Genomic DNA, 16,422 nt, shown 5'->3' with positions numbered 1-16,422 from the left:
GGGGGCAAACATTTTGGAAAAAAAGTGTGCATTATACATCAGTAAATACGGTATTAAGTACTTTGTGGTGTCTCCTTACAAATGAAAAACCTTGAGTATGATGGCATAGGCTGAATGCAGGAAAAGCATTAACAAAAGTGTGTTAAATGTGTGATGCTTTAAAAATATAGCAATTTTTGACAATAATTTCCATATTAATTCATTTTGTTATTAGCATGGAGTAGGACCACTTTTCGTGAAATGCCCCAAATAATCTTTGTACTTCAGTACACTTTGGTTGATTGACTGATTTGTATTCAAGTTTGCTTTTTTGGCTAATTGCAAAGATGAGGATGAGTGATGATATAATGAAATTGAGGAAGGGACACTTACACAAAGAACACCCATGCCCAGGTTGGTGATTCGAACCCAGGACCCCTGGCATCTAAGCATGTTTGATAACCACTTGATAAACAGTAATGATGAGGATGAATGACAACTAAATGAACTTGCTGACAGGACAAACAGAAAGGAACACTCTTGCTGGGCTGCAATTTTAACCCAGAATATTTGCTAGCAAGATCTTAAAGGAGTCTGCATGAAATACTCACCAAATTTAGTCTGTCCTGTTCTGCTCGAATCCTTAGAGCTCTCTCTTTGTCCAACAGTTCTTGAGCTATACTGCGCTTAGCTTTTAACAAGGCAATTTCCTTTTTGTCTTCCACTTGGACAGCCTGTAGCCGTTTAATTTCTTCTGTTGCCTGTTGCCACTTTTTTCGCCATTCATCTTGATGAAGTGCAAACTGAAGAAATTCTATTAAAAATGATACAAAAATGTATTTAGAAAATGTTAAGGATTCATGTGCATGCAAGGTCACGCATACAAGCGTGCAAGTCTAAAATATAACTAATAACACAATGTAATGTCAAAGACTAAAATATTTTGAAAGTTAAAAGCTGAGGCTGTAAAGGGGCACTCAGCACAAACAAGGACAACACACACACACACACACACAATCCTTTGAAGATTATAATGGCCGTAGGTGAAGATGCCAGAGCCTCGTTAGTCTGCAAAATGCAGTCCAGGGTGTACTATGTGGAAGTGAGGTTGACAATTGAGTGTACCGCATATACACTCTGCTTCTTGGTTGAGAGGAAGTTTATACCTTGACGTCAATGTGGCAGGAGCGGACGTCCTTCCAAGTCAGAAGACATTATCCCTGCATTTGAGAAGGCTACACATTTTGAAATGTGACCTCAAAACATTTACTTTTACTAGACTGGATTAAAAGTAATTAATTCTTGCCCTGGAGTGGCCTTCCTAAAGGTTCTACTGCTAACATCTTAAATAACTATGCAATACATTCTAATATATAGCCGAACATGACATATTACTGCAGATTTTAAAATTCGGATTGCAACAGTGGAAAAAATGTATAATGGTACATTTATTTCTCTGATTTAATGATACACATGATACAGAAAGCGCATAAACATGAAAAAACATATAGTGTACTCATCATTTAAAAAGAAAAAGGTAATAATGGAAATTTTCATAATTGAGCTTAAGGTGAGGAGGGACAATTACGCACTAGTTGTGCATTTATTTCAATATCGTCAGATTGGGCAGTGCTATTTAAAAAAGGTATTAGTATGAATTTCTCTCCATGTTGCAAGTGAAAACTGTTTTTCAAGTTGATTAATAACCTAGACACGATGTTTGAAAAATATGATTAATAAGTATTTTCAGAATCCCATGTATTCCTTATGGGAAATCAACTTCAACTTACGGCTAATCAAATGGGAGTTTCGACTTTTCCTACTACTATGACATAGTTCAACGTGTCCTTTTTCTGCCCATGTACTTTTCTACGTCTTTGGATGTTATTCCCGAGAGAATGAATAAAATGATAGTCCCATAAACCTAATGCATTTCTCCTTGCCTCATATGGCCATCCTCGCAGTGTTGCCAAACCTGGTGTGCATAAAAGAGCTACATTTCATCATTAATAGAGATAAAGATGACTCTCAAGGAGCTAGATTAACGAAGGCTGCATAAAGTGCCTCCTAGGATAATTTTAGGTGTCAGAGGGGTGGGTGCGCTGCTATTGCCGTTAGCTTTAAAGTGATGGCAAATTATTCTTAGTTTTCACCGCCTAGACTTGGCGGCATCACCCATCTCAATAATCCAACGATGTTCATATGAAATCGAAAATAAAGAATTCCCGGATAACAATATTGTCATCTTCACCTTAGCAACAGCGTTATATATAATAATACCTGGGTAGTAAAGAGGGGTGGGTGATGCAGCCTATACATATATGAATATCACGTCACATGCAAAATGTACTCATGGCAAAGGTTGGTTTTTATGGACCGGCCGGAGCCAGTGGTGGCAACATGGTGCGACAGAGGGCGGGTGCCACAGTTCACAGTCAAACGAGTGCACGAAACAGCCAGATTTGGATCCAAAAGAGCGAAGTTGGCAACAGTGATCTGTAGTTGTCCCAGCAAGAAAGACTTAGGGGAAATTGTCCCTCCTTGCCTTAAATTATTCAAGAAAATGAAACTGGGTTAGAAAATTCAGGTGCCATGGCAACTGGGCACCCTGTATTTTTCTACCCCTGGTTATATTATTATACACACCGACAGGAATCTGTTAAATGCAAGGGTAGATAGAAAAATGCAGCCCATATGACATCTGTGTATGGTAGGTTGGCAATGCTGACATATTATATTGTAACAATTAATTAGCTTCTCTTAACCTTATCACTCTGTCCTTTCGTAATGTGCCCTTATGATCTGGGGCCAACAAGGACCCCACATTTTAAAACATGCATTTACTGTTGATTACATGACACTTGTGTTAATCTAAGTGTTCTCTTAGTAATGAACACTGATTCAGTTATTTTATTACACACTTTTATATATAACCCCCAAGAATATTATAATTTAACTTTCACAATATCATAATTATTGAACACTGTAATTGGGCATGGGCCTGCAGTGTTTCAATTAAATAAATAAATTACACATACATTCTGACATTTCTAAATGTTCTCTGCACATGTGTCGCTGGTGTTCCGGACAATGTGTGATATGGCAAATTGTGCATTGGGTCTTCACCAGAAAGTTGACGTAGCTGGCAACGTATTTTTTTATGCGGCTCTTGAATACCTGTTCCAGTCGCTGCAGAGTGTGGTTTATGAATATCCACCCTCAATGATCTAAATGAAAGGCGAACTTCAGATTGCAGTGCTTGTGTTTCTGAAGTCCTTTGTAGATCCCAATCTGAGCCCTCAAAAATCCAAATTATTCACCCAGCAATATCTACACAGTCCAGCATGGTCAGATGACATTTGCAATGATGTGTACGTAGAGCACCACCTCTCGAGAAACACACAGTGCCCTCTGTCGGGAATTATAGATGGCCCTCGCAAATTCTTACAGGAACAATTTTCAGTGAGGTGGGAAACTCATGCAATGCAAATTCTACCTCATAACTATGGGGTCCACATGGACCCCAAGTCATGGAAATGTGACATTCATGCACAAAATGTTAAAAATTCTAACCACCCCTGGTATATGTGTAGTGAAATTCTTACCATGTTAACACTTTTTGAGACAAGATGTTATGAGATATGACAACCCAGAGAACGATATATTATTTTTGGCAACTAGCTAAAGGTGCTTGGGGTCTGCACGGACCCCAGGACAGAGTGAGAGTGTTAATAAGGTAACAATCAATTTAAGATTATAAATCATATTCATATAAAAGAGACTTCTCAATATTTTACTTCATTTCAAGAGCACCTTGCAATGATACTGCAATGATCTGAAAACCACAATGTATCTAACATACTCCTACCTTCAGTAACACGATTCTTGAAAATGTCACAAGCCGAACGATAAAAATCATCCAAAGAGGCCACTAGGGAAAGCGGAGGTGCTGTAGTTGCCATTTTTCTTGGATACACCTAAAAAGAAAAAAAAAGAAATTGTCTGAGAGATTGCATTTATTTAAAGTTAATATTGAAAGATCTGGAATAGAAACAGAATACTCATTCTCAATATTTCCAACCAATGGCTATTTTTGTTCAGGCCATGCATTCTTTTGTGGCTAAAATAGTTTATTAGAACAGTATAATTATATGCTTCCTGGACATATGTCTTATAATTAGCAAGTTCCTAGTATTGAGATCCATCACTATTGATTAAATACAAGAAGGATTTACACATAAGCATGTATGTTTATCTTAAGGCTTAGCTGGACCTTTGACTACTGCCAAGGCAGCTGTTTTCAAATTTTCCTCTCTCGAACAACTTATATGATATTCCAAAATCTGAAAAATTACATCAGTTTAGAATTCCTTCGAGCATTGAGGTGAATTTTTATGTGGTTTGCTTTTGCTGTTATCAAGATATTCTCAACAGTTTCGTGATTACGTAAGTCTATTAAACTATTGGAAATATCTACATAACATAGAAAGCAAACCACGCGAAAATTCACATCAATGCTCTAGGAGGAGTCCTAAGTTGTTGTAAATTTTCACATCTTGAAATATCAGTTGTTCGAGAGAAAAAAAATTTGAAAACAGTTGCCCTGGCAGGGGTCCAGCCAAGCCTTAAACTCCTTAGTAGCTGCATTAGAATGTAACATAGTTTTCAATCATTGTTCCAGTCCTAGACCTGTTGTTTTCAATCATGATAGTGCAGTTTGAAAATAAAATTCTTAATAAAATATCTGGACCTAAAAGGGATGAGGAGACAGGTGAGTGGAGAAGGTTACATAATTTAGAACTATTAATTTGTATTTATGTCCAGATATTATTAGAATGATTAAATCAAGAAGTCAAGAATATCATCCAGATATTAAGACGACCAAGAAGTCTTCTTGATTTAATCATTCTAATAATATCTGGTGGGCAGGCCATGTGGCCCGAATGGGAGAGGAAAGAGGAGTTTACAGGATTCTTGTTGGGAAGCCTGATGGAGACAAGTAGGAAGACCAATACAAAAATATAACGTTGAAATGGACCTAAAGGAAATCAGTAGGGATGGAAAAGAGTGGATAGATCTTGATCAGGATAGACACAGATGCAAGGGCTGTGTTGCAGCAGCCATAAACCTTCCGGTTTAAGAAAGCTGTAGAGTTAGTTAGTTATGATAGTGCAGTTTGCTAAATACTTTTTAAAAAGTCGAGACCATCCAAACAATTTTACTCATAAATACTTTCATATTTTTTTTACTTTATACCTTAATTAATATTCACCCTTGAGATTAAATATTAATCAAATAATTATGGCATAAAGAATAAAAGTTCAGTTGTGTCTAGGCTTGTTGACAAATATAAAATTAGCATGCAATATTGGGCATTATCCATTGTCTGGTGCTTTTACCTGAACTTGGTATAACACTGCATTTCAAGAGAGCACCTCTTATCTCATTTTCAGATGAACAAACTTCTTTTTGCCGATGGTATGGTCAAACCTAAGACAGACCTGTGATTTACATCAAATTAAGTGCACTAAACAACTACTCTACCCCAAAATTCCACTTATGCTCCATTTATATTCCACTCATGCTCCACTTATGTTACAATGTACAGTACCTTCCATGTGAGTAGTTGGTTAACGCACAAGGTTTGTAGTGAAATTACAGGTCTATCGTAGATTCGATTCCTACCATCAGAAGAAAAAAGAAAAAAAAAAAAAAGTTAATGTGAAGATGAGAGAAAAGAGGCTTTCTCGAAACGTAATGTTAGAATAAGTGTAGGTACAAGCATTAGACAATGAATAATGTCCAATTAATAGTGCATGCTAATAAAGAAACCTTTTTGGTAACTTTCAGAGAATTATTAAAAATAAACTGTTTTAAATTAGTTGTCAACCACATTCAAAAGTAAAGTAAAAGTAAAGTGCTCCCCTGTGCATAGCACTACGCCATGAAGGCGTATAGGGGGTGTAAAGGTAACGCCTCACACTTTCTTCATCCGGTCGTGAGTGGGGGTGATGTGATCAGCATCACGCCCCTGACCACCTTTACCCCCCAGGGTTTCCCCCAGGTACCCATGTTATTCGATGCTGGGTGGGCGCCGGGGCCGCTTCCAACGTTAGAAAAGTTCCCGGATTTGAACCGGCCGGGGATCGAACCCGGGACCTTTAGCATGGTAGTCAGACGCGTTACCGACTGAGCCACCGCGGCCACATTCAAAAGTACTTCTTGTATTACAGGTATAACTGATATCATGGATTAATACTCAGATGCTTGTTTAAAAGTTTGAATTGTTGTTTTAAGTCCACTTTAGGCACAGATAGCCTAATCAGGACTGGACGTACAGTTTAAAGTGGGATCAGAACCCCTGTTCCATGTGCCTCCACTAGGTATCGAACCCGGGACCTCGTGATTACAAGGTGACAACATTTAGTAATTTAGTATAGTCGACATGCTAGCTACGTTAACGACCGGCTGGCATTGAAGTTAATGGAGCATGCCCACCAGCTGCAACAACTACATTCAATCCACAGTGTTGCCACACATCTACTCTATGCTACCTTGTCCCCCTGCGCACAAACACCTCCACGGTCTCCCCATTGAAGTTGCAAAGTACGGTAACAGCATATCCGCAATTATGTGACAGACTCCATATGGAGTAGACGAGCAGAATGACAGCTGCGCCCATTGGCTGAAGGTTGAGTGTCGTTGGACGAAAACAACTCGCCCGCTGTTTATCCCCACCCACGTTCGTGGCGGCAGCTCTCTTCAGATCTTGGACGTTAACCAAGTAAATGCGTCATCTATACTCAACTGCAGCCGGGAGCTGTCCGATATATCCCTAGAGCATTAGGTGCCATTTGGTACCTAGCATATAACATTTATGCAAAAAAAATCTGGCAACTTAATTACCAAGTGTAATTCAGAAGCAAAAAGTCATAATCCAAAACTAGTGTTAACTACTATTTTATAGTTCTGCACTTTTTATGACCACCTAATGAGAAATAAACTTTACATGTCAATTAACATTAGCAGTGAATGAAACATTACTTGTTGGTGAAACCTTTTTGGTTGGCAAGATGTTTCGAAAACCTGTTGATATGTGACATTTCAATGTTGAACAGTGTTAACAAACAAAATTAATTGTTGTTACAAATCTAGAGGTCTTCCTAAGAAAGCGGTGTGTCTTCCAAATATGACACAGTTATCATTATATTATGTTGATCTTCTGCCTAGTGAGAAATAAAATTTGGATTAACTGGTGTAATTGGTGTTGTCATGAACTAGTAACACTTGGTGAATCATATAGTTCAATTGTTCAATTCAAGCCACATGAACCATGGTTTCATCGTGTTGGTGGTACAAGAAATGTAATTGTGTGGTAAAACTATCAAAGCCGGGAAATGCCTCTAACTCGTTTATTCTGTTATTTTTAACATTCACACTTACCTATTCTGCATTGCAAAAGATTGTTGAGATGGGATTTCGCTTTTTTTAACGAAATTAGTATCTATTGTCAACATATCAAGTAATTATTCGTTATTTTATCGCTTCCTGAACATGCAAAATGGCAGGCAAATCTTGACTAGCGTTGTCGATATGCTGTGTTTGAAACGGCAAAGCAGGGTTTCAACCTTGTTAACAGAAAAATTCCCGCATAGGCCCAAAAACCATTCGGGATCGTATGACCATCCATGAATAGCCCCAAAAACCCATCATGATAGCCCCACGCACCATCACGGTAAGGTTAGGTTAGGTTGAGCAATATAGTGAAAAAAACTACTTCAAAAACCATTCCTGCATAGCCCCAAAAAACATTCTGGATCATATAACTAACCACGAATAGCTACAAAAAACAATTTTGGATAGCCCCACGCACCATCATGATAAGGTGAGGTTAGGTTGCTTTAGGTTGGGCAAAAAAACTGTGTGTTTGGAAACACTTACCGGGGATTACATCATCAGATGCTCGCAACATCCAGTTCAAGTACATGAATGGAAATGCAAGCAACAGCTTTCGTGCATCGGACGGACATTATTATAGAAAAATACATGAATTAGCAGCCAAAGACATTGAAAAATGCAAGAAAACTCTTCTACAACCTTCTGGAATTCCACAGAAACTTAATTCCGTAAGTACTTTCTCCTGTAAGAAATCAGTTTCCCGGCTTTGAAAGTTTTACCAAAATAGGATTTGTGAGAAATGCTTACATATGCATTAACGTAACCTCAATTTAATTTACATAGAATACTGCATGTAAAAGTAAAATACTGGAAAAACAAAAATGGTTTGATTTTAGACTAACCACATGCTCACATTTGCTCTTAGTCACAAACTTGCTTGGGTCATGGTTCCAATATGTAATGATTTTGAAAAGTTTTACTAAAGGATGAGGAATGCATTTAGAATATTGGAAGTGGTCATGGAAGTAATTTTGAAATTTGGAGAACCTGGTGTTTTGTATTTTAGTCACAGAAAGTGTGAATTTGCAAGTAGATTGCGCAAGTGAATCACTCAAAAGTACTAGTTGCCTGAAGTTTCTTTTTGCATAGAAAATGTGCAGATGAAGAAAATTTTAGAAATAATAAGGCAACCAAACCTAACCTACTTAAAAATGTATAAATGGGAACACTGTAATGCCTTACCTTCATATACACTTAGTGGTATTAGTAAGCACTCTTTGGTTGCATTTCATAGTCTATTCAAGGCATTGCATTTATTTAAAACCATCACTTATTATTACATATATTTATTTAATTTTCAGAATAACACAAAAAGAAACTTTCTATTTACAAGAAATAAACAAAAATCTGCTATTTGGTAGTAACAACAGCATTTAAAATTTTTTTTCCAAATACTTAAGCCTGCTATATACTTCTTCGAGAGGTAACAAACTGTAAAACATTGTACTTTACAGACACACAATGATCATGATTCGTCATTCTCAATGATAATGAACATTTTTCGCTTGGGTAGTTTCAATAATTTCCAATTATTGAAGCTAAGCTCTGTTCACAACCTACACACAAATCATTTCCTAACTTTAAGTTGAAGTTCTAAATGGAATAGAATTGTCTTTGGAAGCATAGTTTGCTATTCACCATGACCTGGTACCTGGTAAACAAAAATCTAGGCTAGTACCTAAATTAAAAATACAAGGAAGAAAATCTTGGCTCATGTACAAGTCGAATCTTACTTGAATCAATACAATTTGTTTCTGTGCGCGGGAAGGGGGGGGGGTTGTAAATGCATATTCATACGAAAGATAAATTTCATGATAAACCCTTGGTACTGTGTTCACCTACATTAATTCAATTTCCATACACAAAAAGTAAAGCAACAAGAAGGCATGTACGACTCTTCAACTACCGTATCGATTTGTCCGAAGATTTTAAACACTAGCTATTTCATCGATTGAACAAGAAATACGAAATATTGTTCGCAAATAAAAATGCTATACAAAACAACTTCCTGTACTTACGCACCAACTCGGCGGCGTTCAGCACTTGCACTGAAGAAAGCACTTACAAACCAATAACTTGAACAATTTTAGTTTACTAACAGTTCAATCCTAGTAAAATTACTATTTTAGTAAGTCCAATGCTTTCGCTTTTCTTCCGTTTTCCACATAACTACACAAAGCTTTATCAAATATGTTTTGTGTGAGTCACTTTTGATTTCCAGCGCTCCTCGATTATGGCCGTTTTAAAACTCACCAATCACATCGCGTATTGGTATCCCTTATGGAACAACGTGAGGTAACCTTGCGTTCTGGTTTCATTCTTAGGCTAAATGTCTAAGTTGTTAGGTTAGGTTTCTTAGTTTTAGTTCTATTAGCATAAATAATATACTTACAGTGTATTTATGCTAAGAGAACCAAATATAACAGACAAAACCTATCAACGTATGAATTCGTCGCCTGACGTCATATTGCAATGTTGTCTTTGCGTTGTGCGATAAGGGAGATCCATCGCGCATTGGGACACATCAGGGGTACCATTTTTAGCGACGGAAATTATTCCAATAATTCATTAACCCTCCAGTTCCCGAAGGTACATGTGTGATAGAAAATTTATACTTTTCACATTTTTGGGATGTAATTGATATCTCTCAATGAATTTATTTCTCACTTTATTAACTTTTACAACGATACATACTTTTACAGGGGCGTCCCCTGTAGGGGACACTGGGAAGTAGATGAACATTAATGAAAAAAAGTGTTTCCATTTGAACACTTATGTATTATACAACATATACTGATACAAGAATACAAATCATTGATAAACCTTTTATACACTTTGAAACATAGTTAAATAATTGTAGTTCTGAATTAGCATTCCACTTTTACTATCACTTTTTTGTATGGAACTCATACCAACATTGAAGTTGAAGGCTAACTTTACACTTCGTACACATGACTCTCGTGTGTTTGTGACACTTGGCACATCTCTTTTGTGAACACTCCTGTGGAATGTGTTCACTAATATCTCCGTCGTCTCGTACTTCATCAGGCACTCTACTGTCGGCTGGGGAAGCACATGCATAATGTCTCTGACGGCATGTGCCATGGACTTCACAATGAACACGCACAATGTTTCTGCGAAAATCGCAGTATGTGTAACTCTTGTCTTTACATTTTCTGAACAAATACCAAGCATTTTGGCATGCGGCATCAAGGCCAAATGCAAATAGGGAATACCACCACTTTTTACCTCTAAGGCCAACACGAAGTGAATCTATATTTTCGTCGAACCTATCAACTCCACCCATGTATCTGTTATACATTTGAACGACAGACAAACAGTCAACTTGTATCATCTTCCTCCTTCCGCCAACAACTCCAACTCGGTCAACCTTAGAAATTGGATGAGCAGAATGATAATTTGAAGCAGGTGTTACGATACTATTGTCATGCCACTTCACTACCATCAAATTTTCAGTCGTCTTGAAGGACATTGTACTCCGTGGCTGCTTTCTCAGATCAGATGAATTATCAAGTGGACATTTCTCAAGTCTGTTTTCTCTAATAGTGCCAGTTCCTCCACTTCCGTGTTCACTGAGTGTTGAAAGCAGTCTGAAACTAGTAAAAAGATTATCAAAATAGAAGTTGTAGGGTCCAAATTCCTTGGGCATACGTGTCTCCATTTCAAGTATCACTGCTGCTTCGAAACCAAATTCATCTTGGTATGGGAGTTTTGAAGCTGCAGCACCTTGGTAAGGTTCGAATGAAATGAGATATCCTAGATTAGTGACTGCAGACCACATTTTATATCCAAATTTGAAAGGTTTCCCATGAATATGCTGCTTTGAAGAGTGATGGTCATAGTATGGTACCATAGTCTCATCTATTGACACATGACTGGTGGCGACTTTATTTATTTATTTATTTATTATATTGAACTCAACAGGTTTACACCAATTTACAGAGTATTGTTCAATGAAATTCTTATTTAGCAGGCTGAAATATTGGCGAACGTTTGCAAATTTATCATTGGGAGGTAAATTGAGATTATCACATAAATGTAAATTCTGCTGAATTTCAAAAAATCTGTTTCTACGCATACTGACAGATACCAGTTTGTTGTGAGTGTCATCTTTTGTTTCCCAAAACATTCTCATGTATTTTGGTCGGATATATCCAGTAAGGAACAAAATAGCTAAAAATACTTTCATTGCACTAATTGTTACATTCAAAACACGATTGTTTTGTAAACCATATTGATTACTCATTTCAACCATAAGAATTATAATTTCATCACTGAACATAAGTTCAAAGCACTGAACTGGTTGTTTAGTCTCGATTACCCCTGCCACAAGAAGGTGAAAAACGTTCAATTTTATCTGTCCATACTTTCACAGGAGTTGGTAAAAGCTTTCTCTTCTTTATTTTTGATGTCACCTTGTTATCACCTTTCGCTAGTTCTGAAGCTTCAGAAATATTTTGAGAAGTTAATTTTACCTCCACTCTTGATCTCAGCACACCTGGAAGGTGATTGATGTCTGCTTCCGCTTCATCTCCACTCTCCTCATCTGTAATACTTCCATCATCTGGAGGAAAAAGGACAACTTCCTCCACGTCATTGTCGTTCTGCATTAGAAGCTCAGCAATCTCGTGTAGTTGTAGACTGAAAAGACAAAGAAACTTGTTAGAACGTTACGGTTTCTTACAAATATTCTACATAATAATTATTATAAGAGAATTTTTTTCTTATAAAAAATCAAACATTGGGTGAGTGAGATGTGATTCACATCATGTAATGCCCAGTGTCCCCTCCAGGGGACACCCATTATTTCTCAATAAATAACTCGTATTTATATTTAGTGTTTGATCTTTCTTTTTATTTATTATTTAACGTTAGCCTATTACCTATATTATAAATTAACAAACATACACAGATCTTACCTTTTGTCTGTTGCACGTGTTTTTGAAGAGGAAGACATGGCGATACCGTCCATCAACTCCTCGGCCATTTTGAATTACTAGTTCCTGGAAGCGCCACCAGGTGAGTCAACAGTTATATCTGTATTGGCTGCCTTCAGAAATATACTAAAATTAGAAAGAATCCTAAAAAATAATTAAAAATTAAGTTGAAAATGAAATATTACGTCTCAAAATAGAGTCCCCTGTAGGGGACACTGGGAATTCAAGGGTTAAGGTTTCTGTTATTATATTGAATCCAAAATATGAGACAAGTATTATAATACTTTATTTACTAAATAAAGCAATAAATTCCAAAGAGAGTATGTTACTTGGTTACAGACGATATTTTTAGTCTCGACAAGAAGAGTAAATATTTTGTGAAGATCCCAACCCTGACAAGAACGTTTGTTGGTATTTAGCCAGGTTTCTGTTGTAGGAGGGCACAGGGGCATTGCCCCACCCCAACCTTGGAAATAAATAAATTCAAGGTGGGCAAACAATTACGGCCAAGGGCACCTTCAGGCGGCACAGAGGGAATATTGCCCCCGTCGATTTCAAATTTTATGCCTATAAAAATACAATTCGAGCCGTAGTTAGGGGGACGCCGAACGGTGTAAAAGAGAGAATGCCATGGCGCCCCGTGAAATTATTTGTGGCCAGTGGCGTAACCACAGAACATTGGGCATTGCCCTGCCAACCTTGGACGGAAGCCATTTCTAGGGGGGGCATACAGGGGCGCCGACTTGCCAAAATTATAGGGGGGGTCTCTGATCACTGAAATAAATTAATGAATGACTCACTCTTCCTTTTTTAAGTTTTGGCTTCAGTGTTCGGAATCTCATAAAAGCCCATGAATTCCTAAAAAAATATCAAAATTTTTATTCACAGTTCGAATGCAGAATATTAATTGTCCACGGATGGATATGTCACATGTTTCGTCAACCATAACAGCAAAATATTCCCGACTTTTAATATCTGCTACCACGGAGCGCAAAACAGATCTCCCTAATATATCAATGATCTCGTTCTGAAAGTCATGTGAGCCATTTGTAGCCTGAACGTCCCATCCACTCTCCCAGTTCATGTACATCGTCTTTTGAAACTCTTTTTAGTAAAAAATTTAACAATACTCATAATTATATACTTTGTATATAGTAATAAGTCATGTGTTTTGCTGTCTCTGGTCATAGCCCCCCCCCCCCAAAGTTGATGGTTTAGCGGTCTCAGCTCCCCAAAGTTGATGGTCTAGAATATTCCAAATGTGTATTTAAAGTTAAGTTCATTTGGCACAATTCAGAGTAAACTTTACAAGAGAAGCAAAATAATACATTAGATCCTCTTAAGCAAAATTATTTGGGGGGCTCTGCCCCTTCATCGTTAACATTGGGGGGGCTCTGCCCCCCAAACCCCATGGAGTCGGCGCCTATGGGCATACATTGAAATGAAGAAAACCAAGGCTATCAGAATATACGAGTAGCATGACAAAATTATATTCAAGATGAAATTAGTTTTCATATATTCGTTCAGAGCCATAGCTAGGGGGCACAAATCGGACCTGGGCACCGAACGATCTAAATATAAAAATAGTTGTAAAAGAGAGAAAGCCATGGCGCCCTCTGAAATAATTTGCGCCCTATTAAATCAATATTGTTTTAAGTTTACAAAAATTGGATCTGAAAATTTTCTTGCTTCGCTCCCAGTGTGTTTGTTTATTTTCTATAATGCATTGTAGATTACTTGAGAGAGAAGTAAGACCAAATGTGTACCTCGGACTGTTGTAGCTAAACAGTTTTGTTTTAAATGTATGAACAATCGTTTTGAGGAAAAGGAGCACACACATGTGAGAGACAATTTATATCATTTTTGCTGTTGGTTGTTATGAGGTGGATGAATTGATTATGTATCTAATGTATATAAATAATATATATGTATTAAAGAAACATTGAATACGTGCACAATTTTGTGTTAACATGTTGCATATGTATATTTTTATTTTACGTCGCTCCTTGTTGCATATGTGAAAAACATATTTTCTACATGAAAGTTACACATGTCATATGTACAAAAGGAATTATATTCGTCATTTTGTCTTTCAAAAATACAGTTTGTGTGCTTGTTTTCCATTATTAGCGAATGTGAAATTGAACGTGTTGAAAAAATACCAGAAAAAATGCCAATAATAATAATGCCATTATTATTATTATTATTATTATTATTATTATTATTATTATAGGCACGTTTATACTCCTGGTACTTGCCCCCCCCCCAGACAAAAAATCATAACATGAAGAATTGTGTTTTATACCTTTCTGCCTGCAACTTACTAAAATTTGATCACGATCGGAACACCCGTTTTTTATTTATAGAATTTCAATGAGAGCGATCGTTTGCAAAACTCAAAAAACGGGAACTTTTTTATTGTCACAACAATAAAAAAAGATGGCATACTCGAAAAAATAATTGGTTAGCATGGATTGACGCAGAATTGAATAAGCTAAATTTTGAAGTAACTCATTTTTGAGTATGTATACTGGTGAATTCTTAATTGGAGTCCAAACTCGAATATCTATAATTTTTAATCCTACAGTAGAAATATATTTCTGGGGGAACCGAACCATGTATCTCTGAAATGATAATAATAGTAATAATAATAATAATAATAATAATAATAATAACAACAACAACAACATAAATATTTAAATTAACACATCAATCTAATACGCCTATTCACAATAATATGTAAATTTATATTGCATGAATAGGTAAAAAGACGGTTTATAAAAATACAGATATAAAATTTTCGATTGGCGGAATGTATGAAAACAAATGTCCTGGCAGGGAAATTAATGTAAAAAAAATTAAGGAATTTATAACAAGAGAGGAGCCTCCCAGATGGCACAGTGGTAGCGTCATCGTCATCAAGGGGTCCCGGGTTCGAAAACCGGTGGAGGCACATAGTGGTTCGGATCCCACTTTAACTTAATGTCCAGTTCCAATTAGTCTTACTGTGCATAAAGTGGACTTTAAACACCAACTCAATCAATAACAAGAGGGATGTTAGTTTCAATTGACGAAAAGTGAAGTTCCTGATTAATTAATTAATTAATATTTTATGCAAATTATTGCGAGTAGTAGTGTGCATGAATCTTGTTTAATAATGGCATTCAAAGCCGTATGATATAAATCTAAGCTTTTCTTTCTAGTTAGTTCGGAAGAAATAGAATAATCCACGATTATACAACAAATTCTAAACAAGCATATTTTTATTATTTAATTTTAGTGCTTGGGTAGTGTTTAGGGGGATCCTGGCTCCTGGCCCCTTGACCGAGCCCCCTTGCTCAATGGGTCGGTAGTACTTCTTGCAACGATATATTTATGTGGAAAATCATTTATCAATTTCTTCTATCGTAAATATAACTAAAGAAGCAGTTTGGTAGAACTCAGAAAATAAAGCGCTTGCTACTATGCCAGATGTAACAAGACTAGTAAGTCAAATGTAGCACCATTAATTTGAATTTTTTTTAAAGTCCACTTGATGTACAGATACGCTAATCGGGACCGGACCTACAGTCTAAAGTGGTACCATTGTTTCTCCACCGGGTATCGAACCTGGGACCCCTCAATTGCAAGCAGTGACGAATCTAGAAGTTACAGTTTGGAAGGGCGAATTTTAACAGGGTACCTCACCTCGCGGAGATTCAATTCTAACCTACATTTGATGTTTTATGTAAACAATATATGGTAGACTGTGAAGAAGAGCCATGTTCTAGAGATAAGAGTATAGTTTTGCAAGGTTCCGGGGTAATGGTTATTATTTTATATCCTTATCGTAATTCCTCCGATTCCCACGGTAAACTAAAGATCAGATAAAAGGAGTAAAGTGAATAAACAAAGAAAACAAATAAACTATTATCAAGGCTCTCGGTTCAATCCCCTTTGGAGGGACATTGCACGCTACAGCCGGATTGCACACACTTTTCCGGTTTTATCCGTGGTATCTGATAAGCCGTTGACAAGCTGTCACAAT

At 36.9% G+C, this 16,422-nt stretch overlaps 1 protein-coding gene across 3 annotated transcripts in view; it reads right to left on the bottom strand.

Annotated features, from left to right (window-relative positions):
• Positions 1 to 16,422, bottom strand: part of LOC145986369 (rac GTPase-activating protein 1-like) — a 76,616-nt gene that overhangs the window by 49,804 nt on the left and 10,390 nt on the right. The window contains exons 1-3 of one of the 3 annotated variants that reach the window (XM_083120280.1): positions 9,456 to 9,664; positions 3,848 to 3,956; positions 591 to 793 (exon numbers count right to left, since the gene is read on the bottom strand). In XM_083120280.1, coding sequence (XP_082976406.1) covers positions 591 to 793; positions 3,848 to 3,941 — 297 coding nt within the window. In that variant the 5' untranslated portion in view covers positions 3,942 to 3,956; positions 9,456 to 9,664. Of the gene's footprint in view, positions 1 to 590; positions 794 to 3,847; positions 3,957 to 9,455; positions 9,665 to 16,422 lie in introns of those variants that run through there. The other 2 variants (XM_083120281.1, XM_083120279.1) reach the window with 2 other exon arrangements.

The sequence above is a fragment of the Lepisma saccharinum genome, chromosome 4 (genome assembly GCF_977018435.1).
Source record: "Lepisma saccharinum chromosome 4, izLepSacc3.1, whole genome shotgun sequence".
NCBI classification, from domain to species: Eukaryota; Metazoa; Arthropoda; class Insecta; order Zygentoma; family Lepismatidae; genus Lepisma; species Lepisma saccharinum.
This window is presented reverse-complemented; position numbering and strand designations above follow the sequence as displayed.